The sequence below is a fragment of the Misgurnus anguillicaudatus genome, chromosome 6, assembly GCF_027580225.2.
Source record: "Misgurnus anguillicaudatus chromosome 6, ASM2758022v2, whole genome shotgun sequence".
In the NCBI taxonomy this organism is placed as follows: Eukaryota; Metazoa; Chordata; class Actinopteri; order Cypriniformes; family Cobitidae; genus Misgurnus; species Misgurnus anguillicaudatus.
The window spans coordinates 11,786,125-11,812,500 of NC_073342.2; the positions used below are offsets into that span (position 1 = coordinate 11,786,125).

The 26,376-nt window shown below is 38.0% G+C and overlaps 1 protein-coding gene across 1 annotated transcript in view; it reads left to right on the forward strand.

Annotated features, from left to right (window-relative positions):
- The first annotated feature begins 434 nt into the window (after nucleotides 1-434).
- Nucleotides 435-26,376, forward strand: part of dgkzb (diacylglycerol kinase, zeta b) — a 26,174-nt gene continuing 232 nt past the window's right edge. Inside the window, exons 1-33 of the mRNA XM_073868510.1 lie at nucleotides 435-2,564; nucleotides 4,771-4,879; nucleotides 5,482-5,577; nucleotides 5,755-5,832; nucleotides 5,922-5,978; nucleotides 6,061-6,127; nucleotides 6,209-6,282; nucleotides 7,041-7,157; nucleotides 8,802-8,873; nucleotides 8,955-9,050; nucleotides 9,133-9,215; nucleotides 9,303-9,363; nucleotides 13,149-13,262; nucleotides 13,660-13,800; nucleotides 13,914-13,992; nucleotides 14,080-14,135; nucleotides 14,228-14,290; nucleotides 16,006-16,079; nucleotides 17,168-17,279; nucleotides 17,402-17,601; nucleotides 17,772-17,872; nucleotides 17,958-18,037; nucleotides 18,291-18,360; nucleotides 18,560-18,600; nucleotides 18,692-18,882; nucleotides 20,692-20,808; nucleotides 21,273-21,341; nucleotides 21,475-21,503; nucleotides 21,585-21,634; nucleotides 21,717-21,837; nucleotides 21,929-21,965; nucleotides 23,911-24,004; nucleotides 24,218-26,376. The exon at nucleotides 24,218-26,376 is cut by the window's right edge and continues 232 nt beyond it. Of these exons, the coding sequence (XP_073724611.1) occupies nucleotides 1,645-2,564; nucleotides 4,771-4,879; nucleotides 5,482-5,577; nucleotides 5,755-5,832; nucleotides 5,922-5,978; nucleotides 6,061-6,127; nucleotides 6,209-6,282; nucleotides 7,041-7,157; nucleotides 8,802-8,873; nucleotides 8,955-9,050; nucleotides 9,133-9,215; nucleotides 9,303-9,363; nucleotides 13,149-13,262; nucleotides 13,660-13,800; nucleotides 13,914-13,992; nucleotides 14,080-14,135; nucleotides 14,228-14,290; nucleotides 16,006-16,079; nucleotides 17,168-17,279; nucleotides 17,402-17,601; nucleotides 17,772-17,872; nucleotides 17,958-18,037; nucleotides 18,291-18,360; nucleotides 18,560-18,600; nucleotides 18,692-18,882; nucleotides 20,692-20,808; nucleotides 21,273-21,341; nucleotides 21,475-21,503; nucleotides 21,585-21,634; nucleotides 21,717-21,837; nucleotides 21,929-21,965; nucleotides 23,911-24,004; nucleotides 24,218-24,340 (3,792 nt within the window). The 5' untranslated portion in view covers nucleotides 435-1,644 and the 3' untranslated portion in view covers nucleotides 24,341-26,376. The remainder of the gene's footprint in view (nucleotides 2,565-4,770; nucleotides 4,880-5,481; nucleotides 5,578-5,754; nucleotides 5,833-5,921; nucleotides 5,979-6,060; nucleotides 6,128-6,208; nucleotides 6,283-7,040; nucleotides 7,158-8,801; nucleotides 8,874-8,954; nucleotides 9,051-9,132; nucleotides 9,216-9,302; nucleotides 9,364-13,148; nucleotides 13,263-13,659; nucleotides 13,801-13,913; nucleotides 13,993-14,079; nucleotides 14,136-14,227; nucleotides 14,291-16,005; nucleotides 16,080-17,167; nucleotides 17,280-17,401; nucleotides 17,602-17,771; nucleotides 17,873-17,957; nucleotides 18,038-18,290; nucleotides 18,361-18,559; nucleotides 18,601-18,691; nucleotides 18,883-20,691; nucleotides 20,809-21,272; nucleotides 21,342-21,474; nucleotides 21,504-21,584; nucleotides 21,635-21,716; nucleotides 21,838-21,928; nucleotides 21,966-23,910; nucleotides 24,005-24,217) is intronic.

Sequence of the window (26,376 nt, forward strand, 5' to 3'; positions counted from 1 at the left end):
TTATTTACTGGCAACAGTTTGATCAAAGTTAAATGAACATGAAACATTTTCAGTTTTTATCTTCTACAGTAAGTTACTGGCAACCAGCTGCATAATTACAGCAATTTTACACAACAGCATTTTATGACAACATACGATTTTACGAGCATTTTAGTACCCAAGAGACATTTATAAGATACACAAAGTATGATTATTTATATGTGTATGTTTTTTAAAAAAAAGTCTACCAAAATCTACAAACACCTGACACATTTGTATTGTGTTTGATGCTTTTTGAAATATTTATGACACATTTTAATTTTATTGTAAATTCTCAAAAGTGTGTTATGAGTGTTTTAAAAAGTGTTAAACAGTGTAGATGTGTCGGGTGTTTGTAGATTTCGGTAGACTTATTTTGGAAACATACACATATATATAATTGTGCTTTGTGTATCTTATAAATGTTGGGTACTTGTTGCTAGCTGCAGATTTAAAGACTTTTTAACTTTGCTGTTTAATTAAGTCTGTGGTTGAGTAAACACACAGAAGCGTTGATCTTTAGATAACCAGAGCAAACACAATATCATGGGATCTTAAAAGGTTTATTAGGAGCTAATTTAACACAGGCTATTGGTTTAAGTGGTTTAGTACTAAATTACCCATTTTATTACATATTACTAGTAATGACCCAGACTGTAATAATTCTTCCTAACCTGACCAGTGAACAAGAACGATTCTTTCCATAGAGACAAGAAAAGTTTGTCGGTGTTAAACAGTTATTTATTTTGCGGTAAGGCACCAGATTTTAAAATGAAAGCGGGGACATTTTGTAGTTCAATGGTCAAGATATCATTAAAATCTTATTTGTTATTATGAATTAAAAAACGAGCAAAAAACCTTTTTGAATGTTTTCGTATTTTTATGGGTTTGTGAACACCAAAAAAACATCTAGTCATTTTGCGCTAAAATAGTTTTTACTGTAATTCTGTTCACTGTGAAAAGCAACAAGTATCATTCCTTACTGCGAATTTTGTCTAGGTCATGGCTGTCTCTAAATGAGATCGGGACTAGTTACGTTTCTATAATTAGTACAGGCAGGCACTGGTAAAGGGTCAGAAAGCCTTTATAATCTGTCCCAGTCATCCCTGTGTGATTATCAGGACAACCGTGAGCCGAGCAAAGCTTCATTTCCTTGAGTGCCCTGCATGTCATTGGGTGTGTGTTCATGTGTTCACTGTGCACTCTAGTAGACATCTGACGTTAGCAGTACTAACATGATTTGGAAGGCAAATTTGCGTAGTGTAAACGCCTGGAAAATTCAGAAAGCGAGTGGTTTGTAAGCATACTCATGCCTTCCTGTTGAAAATGTATATATGTTGTGTTTTGGATTCTGGTGTGCACAGCTTTAGCTACGGTTGCATAAACTAGGATAGACCAGCAAAATGATTATATTGGTTTAAACTAGTCTTTTCAGAAGGGTTGTAAAGAGTGTTGTTCCTCTGTTTTATAGAAATGCGTGAATGATCTAGATATGTGATCATCGCTATCATATTGAGTTTTTACAGGATTCGATTTCATTGAAGTCGTTGATCTGAAATGTGTGAATCATACTGACAGGCAACATTTTCAACCAACAGCCTCAGCGGAAAATTTAAAAAAGCCAACATGGACACTTTTTTCCGACGTCATTTCAAGAGGAAAGATGTCGGAGAGGTGGTACACGATGGACCCGAACCCTGTCGCCACAGAAGGCCGAGCATTGCGGTGCCAACCAGCCGTGCTCGGCGCCGCTCCAGCGTAGGGCTTCCGTCGACCGCGCTGTCCCATCGCCGCCGCTCGAGCGTCCAGCTTCAGTCGTTACCTCAAATTGCACCGTCACTAAAGACGAATGGCAGGCGGAGATCCAGCACCACCACGCCGAAGGCCAATCCACGCTTCGCCGTACGCCGAAAGAAGGTAGGCAAACTCCGCAACATTGACACTCACCTCCTTGGTCCATCCATGCTGCTGGCCAGCCTGATCCAGATGACCGAAGAGGAAGAAGAGGATGAGGATGCCCGTACTGCACTGCCAGGACAGGTGGAGCTCAAGGGAAGCACCCCAAAGTTCAGAAGCCACACAGACGTGCTCTCGGAGGGGGATAGTGATAGCCAAGACTCCAGCGAAGACTCGGACGACAGCCGGCGCACAGACCCGTTCGAAGAGCTCCCAGAGGAGGCCGACATATCGGATTTGGAGATCAAAGAGTCCGGCATCTTGTGCCAGCAGGACTGCCTTCCTCTGGCTGCAGTGGCAGAGCGGGTCCAGGCCCACCCCCTGATCCGAGTTCCACGCTGCCTTCGGAGGAATTCGTCACATTACGGGCACGCGGAGACGGCCCCGCATGGCCGCTACTGCCGCAGCAGCCAGAGGAGGCGCCGCAGACGGGTATCCACCATCTCGAAAGCAGGAAGCCCTTGGCCGGGGAGAGGCCTGCCGCTACCAAACCGAAGAAGCTCCACCTGCTACAGGGGTCAGGGGGCTCTCAATCCTCTTCTCGAGGCTTATTACGACCCCAGGCTGGAGTCTTGGAGCGGATTCCTGTCGTACGTAAAACTTTCATTTTTGAAGAGATGGTTCGCCCGGGAGTGAAGGTTCTGTCACCATTTACTCATTCTCATGTTGTTGCAGGCCCGCGTCGATTTCTTTGTTCTGATAAACACGAATGAAGATATTTTGAGAAATGTTTGTAACCAAACCATTTGTGGACCCCATTGACTTCCATAGTAGGAAAAAAGAATACTATGGAAGTAAATGGGGTCCACAAACGGTTTGGTTACAAACATTTCTCGAAATATCTTCAATCGTGTTCATCAGAACAAGGAAATTTATACATGTTTGTAACAACATGAAAGTGAGTGAATGATGACAGAATTTTTATTTTTGGGTGAACTATCCCTTTAATAGTCACTATTAGTCACTAATTTCGTGTTGCCAGATTGGATGGAAATCGTTTGAGTACGGCACCATACACTGTGAAAGGAGTTCGGTAGAAGTTACAATGTTATTGCGGCTGGGTTGCCGGTAATTTGCCGCGGATTTACATTTGTGTTGTTTTCTGGCGGGAGTTTGTTCAAAGTTGAATACATTTTGAATATTGGCGGGTCTTTGTCTTTACAGAATAAAACTATACAATAACAGCCTCATGCAAAGCATTCTGGGAACCAGAAATCATCATCAACCTTTTTCTGTTTTTTGCTTTAGATTTTGTTTCCCAGAATGTTTTGCTTGATGCTGTTTTTTTAGTTTTACTCTGTAAAGACAAAGACTTGCAAATGTTTAATGTTCATTTAACTTTGAACAAAATGTTGCCAGTAAAAAACATAAATTTAAATCTACGGTAAGTTACCGGCAACCCAGGTGCAATTTCTACAGAATTTTTTACAGTGTATAATTGATATTTTTATAATAAACAAAAAAGTTCTGCCTCTGTCCTATCAAAAAGTATAAAGTGGACTGCATCTGGTTTAACTTTTCTTACCTAATAAGTGCTATTAGGTTGGTAGTATGTACCGAACCAAACATGTTCCTACTTGCATGCATTTTTGATATTATAACTTGCAGTATATTTGCATATTTGTGTCATTTCATTGAAGTCAATATCCATAGTCATTTGTCATGTGAGCAAAAATGTAGAGATCAGGGAGTTGTAACACTTTTTTACCACATTGACCTTCTCATTCTCCATCCCGTGGATACGAGCTCCATGGCGCTGGCTCATTAGCGCAGCTGCTATCGTAGCGGGGTAACGTGACTCATCGTTGCTACTGAACGCCCGGTGGGCTTCCCATCAACAGGTTGCTAAGCTTCACTGATTTGCTCGGTAGGGATTAGGACACAAAGGTCAGAGGGAGCACGTTTTTCATTACAAAAGGTTTACAAAAACCTTGGAAACGCCCCGCCCGGAGCTACCTGACGATCTCTGCCTTTACAAACGTGTTGCTCGTGTTTGGTTTTGTTTATTTGTTGTGGCAACGTGTACAAGTTGAGGCAACATCTGTATTCTCCACTCTTTGTTGTTGTACTGTAACATGTAAATCTACTCTGATTTATTGTAGATTTGCATTCAAATGAAGGGAATGTAAAATATTGTATTACACTGTACAATAAAATACCTTGTTGCACTTTAATTTTTAAGTTTAGTCAACTTTCTTGACTAGTGAGAATTTTTTTTATTATTTAAAGCAATTTCTTACTAGTCAAGAAGTTGAAATTAATTGTAAATTCAAGTTGATTTAACTTAAAATTTAAGTGCAACAAGGAGTTGTTTTACAGTGCGGTTAGGTTTGGTTTGATTGTTTCTTTTGTTTTGCAAGATTTCATGTTCTGCATCTGACAGATTGTGAAGTATATCATGAAAATCTCCAGTTTTTGTTTGAAAGAGATGTTTTTTTTTTAGAATATGCAAAACAGATGTCAGGCAGAAAAGCCCAGAGATCTGTAAGCCATGCTTTTTATTGCTCAGTGTGGGTGGCTGGTGAAAATAGTATTATTGATTGATATGGGCATAAAACTCACACATTCAAAATATGCCCTCAATGCCTTCTGGGTAAATATCTGGAAACAAATGATAATTCAAAACTAATTATTATTTTACACCTGTTGTACAAACCTAGACTCTGCCTTTATGATACTCCTCAAACTTCTTTTTATTTATACGTGATATTTGATTCGAAAAAAATTACGCTTTAATTACGTATTATAATGAGCACAGCTTAGTCTGTTTAATGTTTTTGTGATTGTGTTTTTTAGGAAAGCCATCGCCAAAACGGGCGTACAACAAAACCCTGCCCAGTCTAGTAGCTCTTTACCTGCCAAAAGTGAACCCCAGAAAGAGATCTGCAGCACCGTCGATTGGACCGTGAGTTCATACCCATCTGTCATTCACATATACTGTATAGTTCATCCAAAAATGACAATTTTGTTATTATTTACTTGTTACAAACCTGTATTGAATGAAGATATTTATAATCAAGCAGGGAGCACTCCTATAGTAGGAAAAAATACTATGAAAGTCAAGGGTGCTAAAAAACAAACATCGCTCAAAATATCTTCCTTGAGTAAATGAAAGATTTTTCATTTTTGGGTGATCTGTCCCTTTAATTGTCAGTTTTGTGTAAATTCCCAGTTACAGTAATTTAAGGTGACCATACTTGCCATTCTTGCCGGACGCGTCCTGGCCAGGGTTTCGGGTGCATCTTCCGGAAATCATATTTGTCGACCGCCATAGAGGATTATTATTATTATTACAGAAAAGCAACCATTACATTTTAAGGTAAGAAAAAACTACAATTGCATATCTGTTTTTAACTTAATGGCGTATGCGGTCAACAAATACGACTTTCGGAAGACGCACCGAAATCCTGGCCAGGACGCGTCCGGGAAGAATGGCACGTATGGTCACCCTACAGTAATTTCCTGTTATTCTCTTGTAACTCTTGACTGGTGAATTGTCGTCTACAGGAAGATGCCCAGTATGGCCAACACGTGTGGTTTGAGACCAGTCCAGCTGGAGATTTCTGTTACGTTGGGGAGACCTACTGCTTTGCAAAGTCAATGGTAGATATGTAGATATACTATACAACAATATCAACAACATCCTTGAACATCAATGCATTTCAGACAAGCCAGTGTCTTATAGCTTTATCCATTTATTAGAATCCTGCCTGAGAGCTCCCCCTACTGTTTAAATACAGCAGGCACATTACATGTTTGTTTCATTTGTTTGTTTTTCAGCAAAAGTCTCTTCCTCGACACAAATGTGCAGCTTGTAAAATAGCAGTTCATACCGATTGCATGGATCAGCTGGAGAAGGTTAGAAATTTATGATGTTAAACTCACATTAAGTTGATGTTTTACGTGTCTTATGTGCAAACTAAAAAATATATTTTTTTTGTACACAGATTAACTTTAGGTGTAAGCCATCATTTCGAGATGCAGGAATGAGAAACGTCAGAGAGGTAAAATAGCATCGGTAAAGTTTGTGTGTGTGTGTTATTTTGCATCACCAGCATCACCAAATGAAGTCGTTTTTTGTTTCAGGCACCAAACATGAAGCATCACTGGGTCCACAGAAGACGACAAGATGGAAAATGTCGACACTGTGGAAAGGGTTTCCATCGGTCTATAACATTTATAAAAATGTGAAATTTGTAATGATTGAAATTTATTTATAATGTCCTCTCTCCTCAGGGTTTCCATCAGAAATTCTCTTTCCAAAGTAAAGATATTGTGGCCATCAGCTGCTCATGGTGCAAGCAAGCAGTAAGTTTGCATGATAATTACAGTTTTTTACAGACGCTAGGACACATTTCTCAATACTTGGGTAACTTTTGCAAAACTCTTCACACAGTTCTCATAACCAACTTTCAGCTTGGCAAAGCAGTTCATTTCACATTCAAAATGCACTACAACAAATCAACTTATTTTCAACTTATTTTTCCAGAACACTAGCAAAGGTTGACAGCCGACAAACACACTTTGTCACCCACAAAAAACACTAACAACATGTAGCATTATACAATGTTTTCTTGTGTAAAACAAGGATGCATCTCTGTTATAACTCACTGCAATATATGTTACTGGAATGAATCAGACATGATGCAGAATTCGTCAATATTTTATGTAGTTTATTACTGTAGAAAAGCAATGATAATTGATCCTCAGTTTAGCCCACATAGACTTCTGTTGTGCTCACTGTGTGAAGAGTTTTGCAAAAGTGACCTTAGGATTGAGAAATGTGTCATAGCGTCTGTAAAAACTGTAATATAAAACGTACTTACTTATACTTTACATTAACATTACATGACATTTATGCATTAGGCAGACTCTTTATCCAATTCGACTTGCTTGCTGTCATTATTGTTTGTTTATTGGGTTTCAACCCAAAATGTTTTTTGCGCTGATATCACAATGCTCTACCGCTAAGCTATACAGAAATGGGTAAAAAAAATTGAGTGCGTCAAAAAAAACCTTTATTGTTAATACAAATGTTTATAAAGCACTTTCTGATCATCTTACAGTACCACAACAAGGTGAACTGCTTCTTGCTGTCGAAAATCGAAGAGCCGTGTCCCCTCGGAGCTCACGCGGCCGTGATCGTTCCTCCGACCTGGATCGTCAGAGTCCGCAGACATCAGGTACGCATCCGAAAGCTTAGGCAGCTGACTTGTTGCCTCGCTGCCTTATTGGCGGCACAAAGGCAGCTCCGGGAAATGCAATCGGACAAGTGCTTAGGTGCTTGCAGAGAGCTCCTTTGTGATAACTAATCCCATATTTGAAAACTGCAATACTAATTTCTCTCTAGAAATGCAATTAAAAGGTGTAAAAATTGAAAATATAACTTTATTTACACAAATAAAATTGTGCTCTATCTGCTTTCTTGGCGCCATTTTAAGTGCCTGTTTACACGAGAACGCTCGAGGGTGAAAACTAAAAATATTTTATCGGATGTGCCTTTCGTTTACATGGTGACGTCGTTTTTGGGGCTTAAGAACGCAAAAAAGAGAAACCACCCTCCTGAGTGGAAATCTTAAAAACGATCTACCCTCGTGTTCCCATCTAAAGGGTAAAAACGCAAAAGTCTGCTCACGGTGGCTCTCGTCGCGTACGCATTCACGTCACAGGCATACGCCAGTTCATGAAAATAACAACAAACATGTCAGATTATTTCCATATGTCGGACCTTCAAGTTGCCATAGCAGCTCTGATAAATAAGCAAGTTGTACGAAGCTAGTATTTCTGATCAGAGAAGGCGCATTAATTACCTCTTTCAAATTGTTTATGCACCAATTCGTCGGAGGCAAACCAGACGGCTTTGGACGAGACCTGGGAGAACAAGGATGAGGGTTGTACGCAGACTTGGTGTTGTTGGTTGTCAGTGCTTCACATTGCCACCTAGCCGCCTGGAGTGCATACTACATCAAATATCACACACTTTTGCGTCACCATATGCACGCAGATTTCCCCCTCAAAACGCTTGTATAAACACGGTATTAAAAGTAATAATGCAACGCCACTTTTGCGTTTTCTTTTCAAATCATTTCCGTGTAAACGTAGCCTTTTTCTTTTGAACTCTTCCTAGATCGACCAATCACATTCCCCGTGCACACACATGCATAGAATTGTGGAATAGATAATGGAGGTATCTCAGGAGACAGGAAGTAAACCTTACATTGGATTGGGACGTGCCTTGATGCCTTAAGCTTTTGGACGCAGCCCAAATCGCACGCTCCCTGACACACCTACCAGTTTATTTATATTGTTTATCACATTTTTACAATAACAACAAAGTCAATTAAATATGTAATGGAATTTTGTATTGAACTAACAATGTTAAAAAATTAAGTCTTTAAACTTTAAACTTCATTGAAGTAAGCACCCGTTGCTTAGATTACAAATACATAGCGTCTCAACCAACTTCACCTAAGCACTTGTTTTCTTTGTTTTGTTTACTTAAAATTATTTTTAACCACAGCGAGGAACATCAATTCAGTCAAGTGTGTCCAAACTGTACAACCTAGTTTACATATTTGTCCTTTACTTAATTTTTTTGTGTAATGGTGCAGTGTACATTTTAAAATACTGAGTTTGTTTCATTTATTGGTCTGTGACCAAGATAAATCTGGTATATTTTATACTCGGCCAAAAGTACAAAGTTACATAGTTGTTTGAAAAACGTTTTACTGCTTGATGTGCTGTTAACTGCATTCCTGAGCTCGAGTATAAACACTGCAATGTCTGCACGCATGTCTATAAACCTTCCTGTCGTTCTGTATACACAGACATCATTAAAAAACAGTAAGAGAAAAAAGAAGACATCTTTAAAAAGCAAGACCTGCAAAAAACCCACAGAGGTAACTACAACCCTCCTGTACCATCTTTCATAACTACTCTGGTGTTTATGTAAACAATGACGAGGTATCCGAATTCAGCAGGACGGCAAATGGAAACACTTTGTCGTGAAACCGATCCCTTCCCAGCTTGCCAAACCTCTGCTGGTGTTCGTCAATCCAAAAAGTGGAGGAAACCAGGTCAGTGACTCGCGTCAGGTGTCCTGATGGATGAGAGCTACACAGCATCAACTTTATAACAGCTTTTCTTTTCTTCATTAAGGGAACCAAAATTATGCGCTCTTTCATGTGGTACCTGAACCCTCGGCAGGTGTTTGACCTCACTCAGGGCGGCCCCAAAGATGGGTAAGACTTGACATGTCATACTTACTTTCCTCTATGTTCACAAAGTGCTTTGGTTTATGGTGTTTTTTCCTCTTTTTGTGTTTTAAGGTTAGAAATGTACAGCAAAGTGCCCAATCTGCGTATCCTGGTTTGTGGAGGAGATGGAACGGTTCGTTGCAATACATGTTTTAAATGTAACACAAGAGACAGGAATATGACTATATAAATAGATTATTTTATGTAAATATTGCTGTTATATGCAGGGGCGCAATGAACAGTTTCAAGGGGGGTATGCAAGACAGAATTTTGGGCCCCTTCCTTTAGATGAATGTTTGATTTTTATACCATAATGTGTAGCTATATAAAATTACTCAGTTGAGTGCGTTTATTTAATTTTACAGGTCGCATTTGCAACAAAAAATAAATGCATGAAGCAAAAAAAAGATTTATTCGAAAAACGAATACCATTTTAATCTGGAAAGGCAGAAAACATTCACGTGATTTTAAATAGATCACTAAAAGAAGAATAATGAATGGAGAGGCATTTCTGAATTTATGGAAATCTATGGAAGGTGCTTTGAAATTCGCGGCAGTCGAGTTTTCTGCGCGGTTTTAGAAGCTAAATGTGTACAATTATGTTCATTCTTCAGAGTTCATATTGATGATCTTATAGTCCATTTAAAACGTTCTTACGAACTGACTGTACTCGTCAGAAAAACACAAAATAACTTAAATTATCTTTATGTTGCTGTTCTGTGTATGTAGGCTATGTGTGGTATTCCGTCCTCCGCTCATGACAAAAAAGCGTGGCCGGCGAAATTAAAATTAATATTACGTTGATCTTTAAGAGTATGCGCTTCGCACGCGCACGCCCTTCGCCTGTGACAAAGAACTTGCAAAAAGCACAATCGGCTAAAGTTTGACGTGAACACGAACACCCCTGACGTTGATTTTTAAAAGTCAAAAGCATGCCGCAATCAAATGTGCTGCTTATGGGCATGCAAATTTAATTTATGTGCACTGAAGGCTGTTTTTTGAAAAGCGATTAAAGATAATATTGCATGTTTTGGCATTTCGTAGTATATTGCAGTAGTTTATATTTGTTACGTAATGCACGGTGTTCTTTTTAATGTTCTTTTTTTCTTTAATATTCACAACACTTATCAACAAAACATTGATTAAAATTAAGAGACAAATTATATTAAACGAAATTCATTTGAAGCAAACATTTGAAGCAAACAAAACTTAATTTAAACTCGAAAATTATGCCTTATAACCCCATTTGTATCGTCCTATTAGCCTTCAATCCATTACAACGCCCAATGGCATTTAAAATTAGAGTCTTAATAATCGAATTAAATTAAAACAAAACATTAACAACATTACAACAATATTTAAATACAACAATACTCAAACATAAATATAAAACAGACATTCTCTATTAGGATATGTTAAAAACAATCTGATATAGCGTTTATAATAGCTGCACTTACTATTTTGGGCAAAACCTCAGTTGCAAACCTGAATAAAAATGAATCACTTTCACTTTAAAAAATGATGCGCTGTCACATTAAAACCAGCTCTTAGTCATTTAAAATTTAACTCAATTATGGCTTAGACAATTCTCCTATTTCATGTTTATTTAGAAAATACTATTTTTAACTACGCCTATTAAGTTATTGTCCGTCTTAAAAATGCAATAGTTGTCAGCAGTCGCTATGCTAATATTGTATTAACACAAATATTTTCATTTTTCATGAAACATACAGTTTGGGATCAGCATGAACCCTTTTAAGTGGCATGTGAGATCTTACCTTGAAATGTCCAACTGTAGGGCTGACGACTATTCGTGGTAACTTTGCATAGCAAACCCACCAAACTGATCCCAAACCAAAATGTTGCCTACTCACCCATATCCATACCCGCACAATCTAATTAAAAACCACCAGAACCGCCAAATATGTAATTGCATCGTCATGCTTGCACGCTGTTGTTTTTTTAAAGTGTCTCACTTTTACTTAACACAAAGTCATTCACAGAAGTTTTATATTAATTTACTTTACATTTTACTACAGTGGTAATAATTAAACGTGTACAATAAAAAAAACCGGAAAAGTGATGACGGTGGGGCCCCCTAGCGGACTTATGGGCCCATATGCCTGGCATACTCTGAACCCCCCCTAACGGCGCCCCTGGTTATATGTCAAGTGCAGTTTACTGGGCTTAGTAGGCCTATACAAAATTTTCCACCATGCAGGTGGAGTAAAATAACCCCATTGTAATTTTTAACATCATCTTCTTTACACATTTTTTGGTTAGACTACTTTTTGGTTCCAACATGACATCTATTGCCTTTTTTTATTAAACTAGGGCTGGGCGATATTTACCGAAATCTCTTTCATTTTGGGCAGAATGACAGAATGCACTGACACGAAGCGAATAACATGTTTTTATTCATTCCTACACTGCAAAAAATGATTTTCAAGAAAAAAATTCTTAGTATTTTTGTCTTGTTTTCAGTAAAAATATCTAAAAGTAATTTTGTGCATTAAACAAGCAAAAAAATCTGCCAATGGGGTAAGCAAATTTTTCTTAAATGTAGTTTTTAAGAAAAATGTTCAAGATTTTTTGCCTACCCCATTGGCAGATTTTTTTGCTTGTTTTGTGCACAGAATCACTTCGATTTTGTATTTTTGGTCTAAAAACTAGACTTATTTTCTTGGGTCGTTTTGCTCGTAAAGAAAAAGCATCTTAATTTAAGAATTTTTAGATGTTTTTGCTGAAAACAAGACAAAAATACTGAGAAAATGTTTTCTTAAAAATCTTTTTTTGCAGTGTAGTTTTACTCAATTACAACTATAGTACTTATATAATACAGTATACAGGCTTATTGTTTTTAATAATTTATATAGTACAGCATACAGGCTAATTTATAAGACGTGTTGCTAATATGTTCTACCTTTTCCTGTTAATTAAGTCTTTTTATGCTTAGAATTAGAAGGATGATTTTATGTTTTTAAGTTTGATAAATTGTGCAAGATGACATGTGCAACAAATGCATATAGGGTGTCAGACTCATAGATTTTCAACATTTAAAGCAAGTTTAGGTGCTTTTTAAAAAATATCTTGGGTCAACACTGCAAAAATTACTTTGTTAGTATTTTTGTCTTGCATACTACCGAGCCCCAGAGGTGACATTGGAGTAAAAAAATCTAACGTTTAGTTTCATGTGCTCACGGAAACCTTCATGTGCAGAATTTTTTTAAAAATTTAGTTTCACATGCCCACGATAGTTTCACGTACGCACGATAGTTTCACGTGTGCACGGGAAACTAAACGCGATAGTTTCACGTGTGCACGCGAAACTAAACTTTATTACATTTTTTCTCCATGTCCCCTTCTACAAATTCTTAAATTAAGATGTATTTTCTTGATGAGCAAAATGACCTAGGAAAATAAGTCTAGTTTTTAGACAAAAATATACAATTTAAGTAAATTGGTGCTTAAAATAAGCACAAAAAAATCTGCCAATGGAATAAGATTTTTTTTTATTCAAGATATTTGTTCTTATTTCATTGGCAGATTTTTTGCTTGTTTTAAGCACAAATTCGCTTAAATTTTATATTTTTTGTCTAAAAACTACACTTATTTTCCTAGTTCATTATGCTCATCAAGAAAATACATCTTAATTTAAGAACTTTTAAATATTTGTACTGAAAACAAGACAAAAATACTAAGTAAGAAAGAAATTTTTTGCAGTGAACCTCTGATAGAGCTTCAAAGCTGAAACTTATCAAATCCTATCAGAGGTCCTGGAAGTCACTGAAACACACCAGTGGTTTTGCTGTCATCAGTATTGTTACCCCTCGCATTGGACCCGGATTGATTTGATGCTGACTCTGGTTTGTGTGATGTGTCACGTCGTGATGTGTTTATTGTGCTCTATTTGGACAGGTCGGCTGGATCCTTTCTGTACTGGATGAGCTCCAGTTAAAACCTCAGCCTGCAGTGGCCGTGCTGCCTCTCGGGACGGGAAACGATCTGGCCCGAACTCTCAACTGGGGCGGGGCATAAACCTTCATACCGTTATAATTGCACTGCGGTCTCAGTCCTCGGGTTTGCTAATCCACAGAGTGCATTTCAGCACCAACTGAGAATCTGTCTCCAATTGCTCAGATTCAAGATTTCCATATCTCCCTAAAATTTCTTGTTTACGGTTCCACTGGGAAAAGTGTTTTTCACCCAATTTATTTTTTGTCGTACAAAGTCTTTGACATTTCAACAAAACCACAGATTTTGTTTTATATCCTGAGATCACTTTTGGTCTCAATTTCAAAGGAATTCAGCCAGCTCCTGTGGATTTGTGTTTTAAAAGCGAATAACTTTGCTAATGACACCCAGCTGCTTATACTGACATGTTTGTATAGCGGTTGTTTGAAGTTTCTTCTTGTTCACTGAACTTTAGGCATACACTGATGAGCCGGTGACCAAGATCCTGTCTCATGTGGAAGAGGGCAACATCGTCCAACTGGACCGATGGAACCTGAGCGTGGAGCCAAACCCGGAGGCCAACGATGAGGACAAGGATGAACAACAGACAGATAAAGTCAGTAGAGGGCGCTAGACTTACATAAATACCATCCAAACTATGCTTTCATCTTTTCTATAAATTTAAGAAGTCTGTAAAAGCTTTTCTTGTGTCTCAACATCCGATTTCAGCTTCCCATCGACGTCTTTAACAATTACTTCAGCCTTGGGTTCGATGCACACGTGACGCTGGAGTTTCATGAATCTCGAGGTGTGCCACCTCTCTGTCATTATATTTAAGATCTCATATAAAAACTGTGGCTTTATTTTCTTATTAAATTTGTTTTTGTTTCCTCAGAGGCCAAACCAGAAAAGTTCAACAGTCGCCTTCGCAATAAAATGTTTTACGCTGGAGTAAGTGTGTGTCTGTCCATTACGATCTTGACCGTTTTATTTTTTGACACATTGTCTGGTGTGTAATGTGAAATGTTTGTGTTCCTCTACAGACGGCGTTCTCAGACTTTCTGATGAGAAGCTCCAAAGATCTTTCCAAACACATCCGAGTGGTGGTCAGTGAAAATTGTGTTTGTATTTATATACATTTACAGTTACATAATGTGAACCAAAGTATTTGATTTAGCTCAATGAAGTGACAAAATTATCCAGCGCCAATGGGGTGCATGGTTTCCCAGACTAAAATGCATGTTTAAGCTGCCTTAATTCAAAAACACCTTGCACTGACAAAATACTGCACTGACTACTGACATAACAACTACTTAAATGTCCTAATATAACTAAGACTTAGTCATGACTTAATCTAAACCCCAATAAGTTTAAACAAACCTCAGCCACAGAAAGGCTGAGATAAAATACAAAATAGATAAATGAAATACAAAAACTTACACATTTACATATACATTACACTTCTATACAAAGCAACTACAGTGCATTAAACTGGAGAAAAATGACTTTCTTACTTAGTATTTTTGTCTTGTTTTCAGTACAAAAATCTAAAGATTCCTATATCAAAAATTTATTTTCGTGATGAGCAAAATTAACTAAGAAAATAAGTCTAGTTAAAAAAAAAATGCAATTTAAGTGAATGTGTGCTTAAAAGGGACATTCCACTTTTTTGAAAATATGCTAATTTTTGAGCTCCCCTAGAGTTAAACCTTTGATTTTAACCGTTTTGGAATCCATTCAGCTGATCTCCGGCGCTAGCACTTTTAGCATAGCTAAAACTGGACTTTGCTGATGTAACATGGCGGCAGCAGGCCGCAGGCGAAGTGATATTACGCACTGACCGAAAATAGTCCCCTATTGAAAGTCACCAAGGGGACTATTTTCGGTCAGTGTGTAATATCACTTCGCCTGCTGCAGCCTAAAACAAGCAAAATATCTGCCAATGGGGTGAGAAAAAAAATCTTGAAATAAGTTTACTTTTTTCTTAAACACTTAATTCAAGATTTTTTTTCATCCCATTGGCAGATATTTTTGCAAATATTTTTCTTAAATCATTTTGCTCATCAAGAAAATGCATCTTGGTTTAAAGCGACACTTCACCCATTTGCATAAAGCTTTGTATAGTTAGAACCCCAGTCATGTTTTTGAATGGTTGTGACAGGTCTGAGACAGGAGAAATACAGATTTCAGTGCTGCACTTCCTTCTTTCAATGATGTAAAAATCATCATATTGCATCATTGAAAGCAGGAAGTCCAATATTTTTGTAGATGGGGTGAGACTACAAACACCCCTTTTCTCGGTCATATAGGCACCAAATTCGAAATGTATGTTACATTTTGACTACAAATATGACGCCCTTTCAATAAAGATTAATGTTTCTACCGGTGAAATGCTCCTTTAAGAATTTTTAGATATTTGAAGAGTTTCGTTGCAAAACGAGATAAATCAATTTTTTTACATTTTTGTCAAAACATGTTTAATATTATGTTATCATGTTATTATTTTGTTTTATGGTGCTACTGAGCTGTATTTGTTAAGTAATGAAGGTTTAAATCAAAACAAACCAACTGCAGTTAAATTGAAATTAATTGGAATGCACAACCAAAAAACGAGATTTCTGAACAATTAAAAATACGGTGGTTATCTCGTTTTGCAACAAAACTCTTCATTTGTGCTGAAAACAGGACAAAATACTAAGTAAGAAAATTATTTTTTGCAGTGTACAAGGTATACATTTTTATCAGTACATGTTCCCTCATTATACTCTTTTAGTCTCCTTATACTCTTTCTTTGTCATATGTGTGTTGGTGGCTTTGGCAGTGTGATGGCGATGACCTGACCAGTAAAGTGCAAGATTTGAAACTACAGTGTCTTCTTTTCCTCAATATTCCCAGGTACTTGAAACTAAACTGTGCTAAACAAATGTTTTGTCCAGTAACAATTCACAAATATGATGTTTGTTTATGTTTTTAATGCATTAGGAAACATGAACTAACAATGAACAATACTTCTACAGGATTTATTTATTCTTTGTTCATGTTAATTTCAGCATTTACTAATACATTTTTAAAATAAAAGTCAGGGTTTCCACGGGTCATGGGATTTCTGAAATATTATGGATTTTTAAAATGTCTGTTATAGACATTGAAAGACAAGGAATTTTATATATTTTTTGTCATGGAATATCAGGGATTTTGTTGTAGCTTTAAATTTTAGTTTTCATTTAGCAAAATGTAATCCACTTGTTAAGTTGTGATGTAAGGAATACCGTTTCCGGGTCCAAGCCTTCAGTGATTTCAAGTGAGACTACAATCTAAACAGTTTTGGCATTGTTTATTTATTTCACGCATTTAAGCTACATTTTTTTGTACACCACATTATCAGGCCCACTGCATCTTAGACATAGGTCATCAAAATTTAGCTTTTTAGTCATTGAAATTCAGGATAAAATCAGGCTTAGAGTTAATGCACAATAAACGAATGTAAACTTTGTACTGAATTGGCATGAACAAAGATTAATAAATGCTGTAAAACTATATTGTTCATTGTTAGTTCATGTTAACTAATGATCTACTAATGTTAACAAATACAACCTTATTGTAAAGGGTCACCATTTTTTTTAACTGTTTATTTATTGATGCAACTATATTGATGTACAGATATTTGCTATTCCAGATAATCTTCATCTTCTTGTACTTTAATGAAAACTTACTAGAAGTTAAATATATAATTAAAAATAAACAAAATCTGTAGTGGCCACACCAGTCTGACCATTTATATTCTTAAGGCATCTAAAGTCATACCACAGATAAAGGTTATCAAACCACATTGGGAATCACAGGCTGAAAATCTCATTTAAAAAGCAATTCCCCATCCCAAATTGTGTTTATTTTGGGATAAAATAAAATCTAGACTTGGGAGTCTACTTCGATGTTCATTAAACTAAGATTATTTTGACTGATCTTTGTATCAACCGCTGTAGATATTGCGCGGGTACCATGCCTTGGGGAAACCCGAGCGAACATCAGGATTTTGGACCTCAGAGACACGACGACGGACTTATAGAGGTCATCGGATTCACGATGACCTCTTTGGTAAGTTTTACCAACCTATAGCATCTTCAAGCAAAGTTTTTTTTCAATGATTAAAGCATTTACTTTATTGTACTAAAAAACAATGTCAGTCAAATTACAGATGTTGGTCTGTCTTTCTGTAGGCGACCCTGCAGGTTGGAGGTCATGGTGAGAGACTTCATCAGTGTCACGAGGTGCTCTTGACCACCTTCAAGCCCATTCCTGTGCAGGTGGATGGAGAGCCCTGTAAACTGGCTCCATCCGTCATACGTATCACCCTCAGGAACCGGTCCAACATGCTTCAGAAGACCAAGAGAAGAATCTCTATTCAACAGTTAAACGAGTAAGTAGTCATCTCTTTGGTCATGCATCCATTGATCCATTTTTCAACTTTAAAACCACACCCATCCACTCATCCATTCACTGATCAATTTACTGAATAATTCTCCAAACGTTTCAAAATATAATTCATTGAAATTTTGAGAAAAACTGACAGTTTTTTCCTGGATGTAGTCAACTTCCCATCACGGAGAACCTTAAGATCCAGGTGAATCGGATCAGCATGTGTGATTATGACGCTCTGCATTACGATAAGGAGAAGCTCAAAGAGGCCTGTGAGTATCTCTTGTCCTCCTTCTTATTAAAATCTACCACTTTTCTGGTCTGTACCTTGTTGTTTACTCTCATTCATTTTTCCAGCTATTCCTATGGGAGTAATTACGGTTCCTGGGAGCAGCGATCTGGAGACATGTCGGCAACATATCGAAAAGTTACAAGAGGTGCTTTCAGCTTGTATAAAGTTTGTTTAAAATGATATTAGACATAATTTTGATGTATTTGTAAAGAGTTTTGCTATTGGCAGTAACATAAGAACAACCAATGACAAACATGTAGTATTGTACATGTGATACCCACTGCACAATGAGTTCCTGTTGAAATATGGCCTGTAAAAACACACGGTGACCAACTTGCATAGACAGCTTGCATTGGACAAGAGCCTTTATTTACTCTCTCTCTCTCGCTCTCTTATAGGAGGGGGATGGTGTTAATACAGACACACCACACATGCCAAAACTTTCACCAAAATGGTGCTTCCTGGACTGTAAGCACAGCGTTTTAAACTATTAGCAAAACAGTATCACATTGTTTGCAGAACGTGTACAAAAACTGATTAACGCTATGGTCTCCCATCCTAACCAGTAGCCTCTAAAACCAGCAAAGCAATCTGGGAGACCCGCAAACCTGTTTGAACCGAGTTAAGCCATTTTTGTCACTGATTTTTATTTTTGATTTATGCACAGCGACAACTGCAGATCGTTTCTACAGAATAGACCGCGGCCAGGTAACCGTCAACTTTTATCATTTGCAATGCTTTGAAGTTTTTACACGTCACTTCATGCCATTTCACTCAAAAATGTTGCGTCTCTCTCCAGGAGCATCTAAACTACGTGACAGAAATCTCCCAGGATGAGCTTTATATCTTGGACCCGGAGCTGGTCACCAAGGAGACGGTGGGCACATCGCCCAGAATGCCGGGGGAGATGGAAACTGGGGGGGAGTGTTTCGACGACGCAGACCTATTTGCTTTTCCGGCCTGTTCCTCTGAGCCTCCTCCACTGTGCAGGTAGATAAAAGTCATTTAAGATAACAGTGGAAAGGTGTTTAAGGTCCGTCAACTGATGCTGTTATGGGGATCAAGCAACTTTTGCACAGCCTCAGGGTGCAGTTCAATGTTGCTTTTTACTTTGATGGCCCATTTTACACTACTAGAGTACTGTTTGTGCGTGGGTTTGCCTTGCCTGTGGGCACAAAATGCCTGAAAACATCCTCTAAAGCAGTGGTCTCCAACATGGTGCCCGCATTTTCCAGCTCCCCTAGAGTTGGGCATTTGATTTTTGCCGTTTTGGAATCCATTCGGGCGATCTCCGGGTCTGGCGGTGCTATTTTTGGCATGGCTTGGCACGTTCCATTGAATCTGATTGGACCATTAGCATCGCGCTAAAAAATAACCAAAGAGTTTCGATATTTTTCCTATTTGAAACTTGACTCTTAAGAAGTTACATTGTGTACTAAGCCTGACGGAAAATTTAAAGTTGTGATTTTCTAGGCAGATATGACTAGGAACTATACTCTCATTCTAGCGTAATAATCAAGGACTTTGCTGCCGTAACATGGCTGCAGGAGGCGCAATGATATTACGCAGCGCCCGAAAGTAGTCCCCTTCGTAACTTTCAATAGCAGGTGCACAGTGCTTCTACGGAAGAGTCAAGTTTTAAATAGGACAAATGTTGAAGCTCTTTGGTTATTTTTTGGCGCGGTGCTGGTGGTCTGGTCGGATTCAATGGATTATGCTGAGCTGTGCTGGGGGTGCTGGCGCCGGACCCGGAGATTGGCTGAATGGATTCCAAAACGGTAAAAATCAAATGTTTAACTCTAGGGGAGCTGGAAAATTAGCATATTTTCAAAAAAGAGGAGTGTCCCTTTAATTTAAAACTACTTTTTCAAAGGGGACCATTTTGGTTCCCCACATCCTTCAATAAGTTTCATATGGCATACAGTACCATATAACCTGCAGTCCATATAGATTTAATAAAAATTAGCCTAGGCTGTCCATATCATTGTAAAAAAAACATGTAGCCTAATAATATTTTATTAAAAGTAGAAGTGTGCCTTACTATAAACGACTGTAGTTTATCAGGTTGCTTCAGTTCTGTAGTACCTGTTTACCTCTATTTGGCGCCACCTACCTAATTTTTGCGGGTGTGCGGTATGATTGACATGTAATCGTCTAGAGCTTGAATATAGCACAACATTCGTTATTGAAAAGCATTTTTCTATGAAAAAATTTTGTCTTATATTATGGACAATACGGTACTTAGAGGGTTTTGCAGCGTAATACAGTCAAATTTATTTAATACCAATAAAAAACCTTTTCATTGCCATTAAAGTGAAATTACTAAACCCAGACATAAAAGTCTGATAAAGAAAAAGCTAATTTACAAGAAAACATGTCAGACGCACATAGAGGCTTGTATGAAAATACGAAAACTAAAGATGTATTTATTTATTAAAAGCTCTGTTCCCTAAAGAAAAGTGTTTTAATGTGTTTGTCTGAAAAAGAGAGTTACATAGACATTTTTAGAGCATGTGTCAAATAAAGACTACAGTGACAAACATATTGACCCTGCCAAACAGGACGGCCCCTCATCCAGCCCCCTGCTATTAAACACTCATCTACGTGCGTATACACCCACCCTCCCCCTCGCCCATCGCACAGCATCGCTTAGAAAAACACATCCCATCTGGCAGACCACATTGTAGCTGTTGTTCTGTTATTGTACATGATACCCAGCCCCCCTCCATGCAAGTGAATGCTCATGACTGTAAACACATTAACACTAGGTCATCTGTCCATCCCATAATGCTCTCACAGGGTTCATCAGCCTAACGCTGAAGGCCAGACCGAATGCGAGTCGACCTGCATGCTGTCAGATAGCGACCCACGCATGCAGAGCGACACGGGGACTGACACGAAGCAAGGCCTGTGCAGGTACAACCTGGGTGAATCTGCATGTACATAGCTTGTTTCCATGGAGACATGATGAGCATCATATTCTCCTTATGGTATATGGCACATATACAGTTATCCATCCCATACTTCCATTTGCTTATTTGTGGCTTTGTGGTGCTTTTCTGGACCAGCCTTCACAAAAGGGTACTGTGGCGATACCATGGTATCAGATGGTAATACCATGGCATTTGTATATATATATACTTAGTAGTGGTATTGAAAGACTACCACATACAATCAAAAATACATTAAAAAATTGTTTTTTGTTGAGCTGAACCTTTGGTACTGGTACTTAAAGGAACTTCAGAGAATACCATGGTATTACCATTGTGCATGTACAAAAACACAGTACTTTTTTGGTACCGTAAGGCAGAAGATATCAGTTCAAATGGATATCTGAGCTTCTAAGCTTGTGTTTGTTTTTCAAATCTTTCATCTTAAAGGAGGGGAGCAAAAATTATTAATGCGAATCGCTTAAAAACACCAGAAGGGGATTCAGTAGCTGTTCAAAGGTACTGTAAATACAGTATATGCTGCATGTAAATGTTGCATTATTTCATCCCTGGTGAAGGGTTGCAAGCCAAACTGATGTAGTTGCATAGCTTGAATATTGAGTTGATTGAATTTTGTTTTATGGATTCACAGGATAGAGGTTTGGAATGACAATAATGAAGGTACATACATTTATTTTTCTTGATACTTTCAGGACCCTTGCTGTGTTTAACACGAGAAACATTTTCTTGTGTGTTTTTCAGAAATTATAAATTTGCTCTTTGAGACTGTAAAGTCTGACAACTTTGCTAAGGTATTTAAGTTTAAAAATAATACTCTTGATAGGGCTTTACACTGCCAGATCTCATGTTTCTCTGCTTGCTGTTGTTTTTCAGCTGGTCAAGATTCACGAAGGAGGTGCCAATCTTCTGGTTCAGGACCAGTTCGGCTGCACTCTTCTCCATTATGCAGTCGACACCGGCAATAAAGAGATGGTGAAGTACATCATTGAGAACGGTAGATCGTTTACCCTTAATGCTGAATTTGAGTTTTAACTTCCATTGTGCACTTCATCAATAAATTCTCTTTCACTGTTTTTGATTAATAGCTCCTTCTTGTATCCTGGATGTGATGGAAAAAGGAACGTAAGTATTGCTGGAAATACGTTTTGACATATTTCGTACAGTCCGTAATGGTTTTGCTTCAGGACTGTGATTTTACATGGTAGTTTAATGGGCAAATTCAACACACTAGCAAAAGTGTTTGTTAAGTAAACTCAAGTATGTGTAAATATTTTAATCTTGCCAAAAACTGCATAAACCAACAAAGATAAATAAAGGCATACAGACAGAGAGATACGAAAGCAATACATCGATTTTACAGGGATAGACAGACAGATATAGATGGACAGACAGTTATAGCAAGTGATAGACAGATAGACAGTTAAAGAAAGTGATAGACAGACAGACAGCTATAGAAAGTGACAGACACAAAAGTGATGGATAGATAGATAGATAGATAGATAGATAGATAGATAGATAGATAGATAGATAGACAGACAGACAGACAGACAGACAGACAGACAGACAAATAGACACACAGACAGCTAAAGAAAGTGACAGACAGCTAAAGAAAGTGATAGACAGACAGATAGATAGATAGATAGACAGCTAAAGAAAGTGATAGACAGACAGACAGCTATAGAAAGTGACAGACAGACAGACAGACAGACAGCTAAAGAAAGTGAGGGGTAGACAGACACACATATAGATAGATAGATAGATAGATAGATAGATAGATAGATAGATAGATAGATAGATAGATAGATAGATAGATAGATAGATAGATAGATAGATAGATAGATAGATAGACAGCTATAGAAAGTGACAGACAGACAGACAGATAGATAGATTAGGGAACAGACATATAGACAGCTATAGAAAGTGACAGACAGACAGCTAAAGGCTTAAGAAAGTGACAGACAGACAGACAGACAGACAGACAGATAGATAGATAGATAGACAGACAGCTAAATAACAGACAGATAGACAGCTAAATAACAGACAGATAGACAGCTAAATAACAGACAGATAGACATCTATAGAAAGTGACAGACAGACAGCTATAGAAAGTGAAAGACAGACAGATAGATATATAGACAGCTATAGAAAGTGATAGACAGACAGACAGACAGCTATAGAAAATGACAGACACAAAAGTGATAGATAGATAGATAGATAGATAGATAGATAGATAGATAGATAGATAGATAGATAGATAGATAGATAGATAGATAGATAGATAGATAGATAGATAGATAGATAGATAGATAGATAGATAGATAGATAGACAGCTATAGAAAGTGACAGACAGACAGACAGATAGAGAGATAGATAGATAGATAGATAGATAGATAGAGAGATAGATTGATAGATTGATAGATAGACAGCTAAAGAAACTGATAGACAGCAGACAGACAGCTATAGAAAGTGAAAAATACAAAAGTGATAGATAGATAGATAGATAGATAGACAGACAGACAGACCGACAGACCGAAAGCTAAAGAAAGTGACAGATAGATAGATAGATAGATAGACAGACAGACAGACAGACAGATAGATACACAGACAAATAGACAGACACACAGACAGACAGCTAAAGAAAGTGATAGACAGACAGACAGACAGCTAAAGAAAGTGATAGACAGACAGACAGACAGCTATGGAAAGTGAAAGACACAAAAGTGACAGACAGACAGCTAAAGAAACTGAGGGAATGGTAGATAGATAGATAGATAGATAGATAGATAGATGGATGGATGGATGGATGGATGGACGGACGGACAAATAGATAGATAGTCAGACAGACAGACAAATAGATAGATAGTCAGATAGATAGTCAGACAGACAGACAGATAGATAGATACACAGACAAATAGACAGATAGATAGACAGCTATAAAAAGTGATAGACAGACAGCTGTAGAAAGTAAGAGACAGACAGACAGACAGTTAGTTAAAGAATGTGACACAGACAGACAGTTAAAATTGGACTATAGTTGAATGGTAACTAAGTTGTGTGTTTCACGCAGAGGGAAAACTGCCCTGCACAAGGCAGCTGCGTTGTGCCAAAGGACCATCTGCGGTTACCTGGTGGATGCAGGTGCGTCCCTCATGAAGACAGACCTACAGGGTGAGACCATCAATCTCTTCCAGCCCACTGCATGACCACAGTTCTAACAGCTGTGGCAAATAGATCTGTGGTGTTTATATATAAGACAGGAGAGTGCAAACCATACATTTATTTGATTCAAAGTTACTTTTCCAACCCTGCTTTTTATCAGCTCATGTCCTCTTCACTGTATAAGTTAAGGTGGCAAAAAATGACTCTTGTTTAACCTACAGGGTGAATCTCCAAAGGTGTACGCGGAGAAAGCTCAGGACTTCATACTGGCCGAGTATTTGGAAAACCGGCAGCACTACCAGATGATTCAAAGAGAGGACCACGAGACCGCAGTTTGAACCACATCTAAACCACAGAGGCTCGAGTCCGGTCCATCCGGCTCGGGCACACGTTAGCCATGTTATGATGCAGCATGTTTGTTCGCTCGTTGTGTTGTAACGTGGAGAAGACAGTGTTTGTGTCATGTTTCAGAATGCATGAGTTTGCTATATTAGTTATCAAGGCTGCACAAAGCTGCATCGCTTGGCTAAAAACAATGTGCAGCGTTTTTTGGGAATTTCAGGGCTGAATTATTTTGAATAAAAGTGGCTTTACTAAACTACTGTAATATAACGCAAACCAGATGAACCTCACGAGAGATATTAGTTTTAACCGAGAGGAAATGTTAGTTTTATTATACTACTGCTGCTTTTGGCTACTGTACATTAGTTATTATATTTAATGCTGTTACTGATAGCATATCAAAGGGTTTTACAGATATGCGTAGACTTAAGTTATATGACCGAAACATCTGCAGACATCTTTAGCTTGACTCTTACTCTCGAATGTTTGTTCTAGTAGGAGATAGATGTTGTTTTTATGGCCTCCTACGTTTAAGAATGCTTCCTCAGCTGTGGCTTACGGGCAGTTTCTCTCTTTGTGGTAAATGCTTGAATTTACTCAAACATTCCCTTATTTACTACTACTATTACTTTGAATATAGCATTAAATAAATTTCGTGTGCATCTTACCTTTACATTCGTAATTTAGTCTGTTAGTCGATTTTACTGCCATAAATATGCGACATAGATTGCGTTTCCTTCGTAGATGGAATCACATTTCATGACAAAGTATCTTCATACTGACTACTTTAAAAATAGCATTTAAATTTTATTTCAGATTTTAGGTTCACAACGTCACTCGACGACGTTTAGCAGCTACTTTGTCGCATTTGCTGTCGGTTTTCCAGTCAAACCGACTATGTTAAGTATACAGAATAGTCTTAAAGTGTCCTGCCGTGGCTCCTTAGGTTACACTCTTATGCGGCGTACACACCAAACGCGAACCACCGCGTTTCTCGCTTTAGATTACTCACGAGATTTAACAAATTTTTCGCTCGAGTTGAATATTTTCAACTTGCACGAAGCCGACGAATAGCTAGCGCGTTGTTTCGCGGCATTCGCGCCTCCTGATTCACGTCATTTGCATTGAGTTTGCGTCTATTTGCGTCTTTGCATTGACTTTCTATCTAATCTACCTGTGCAAATCGTTGAATTCGCGTTTGGTGTGTATGCCCAATTATAAATAAAGGTTCCTGATAAAGTTCTTCTATGGCACCAATAGCATCTTTATTTATAATGTGGCATTCACACCAACCGCGGAAGAGGTGGCAAAAACGCGCTTTTCGCGCGCAGTTGGACGCTTGAACGTTTTGAGTTAACTCGCTTCATTCGTGCGTGAAATTCTATTCATTCAAGACATTCACATGGAAATTTGCGCCGTGGGAGGGGCTTCTGCGACTTTGCTTACTTCTTGTAATCACGTGACTACTAGAGCAAGCCCATTATTGGTTACCGCAGCGCAAATATCCAGCAAAGTTCAGATTTTTCAACTCACGCTTTTCCCGCGGCAACGATTATTCACGTGGAACGCGCCATCCGCGCGCGCCTTCCGTCCATTTCGCACCGCTATATTTGCGTGTACCGTGCCCTGCCGCAGGATGCCTATTCACGTCTTTGCATTGACTTAACATGTAAATCATTTTCGCTTCCGCGTCTGGTGTGAATGCCACATAAGAGTGCACTTGGTTAATATGGCCATTGGAGGCCATACAAAAAAGAGAGTTTATCCTTTTGCACTGGTCTTTTATAAATATATATTTATGTCATCGTCTTCATTTAAAGATTTAAATTTTGATATATTCAACTACTTACTTTATTTACTTGTTATGTAGACTAAAATGCTTGAATAATGGCAGAAAAGCTGGTCTTATAAAACAGTTATTTGACAATGTCGGGTTGTCTGCATTTGTCATAAACATTGCCATAGTGTGTTTGTGTTGTCATTACAATAGAGTAAATGGTTTTTCAGTGCTTTGTACGAGTTGCTATGCAAT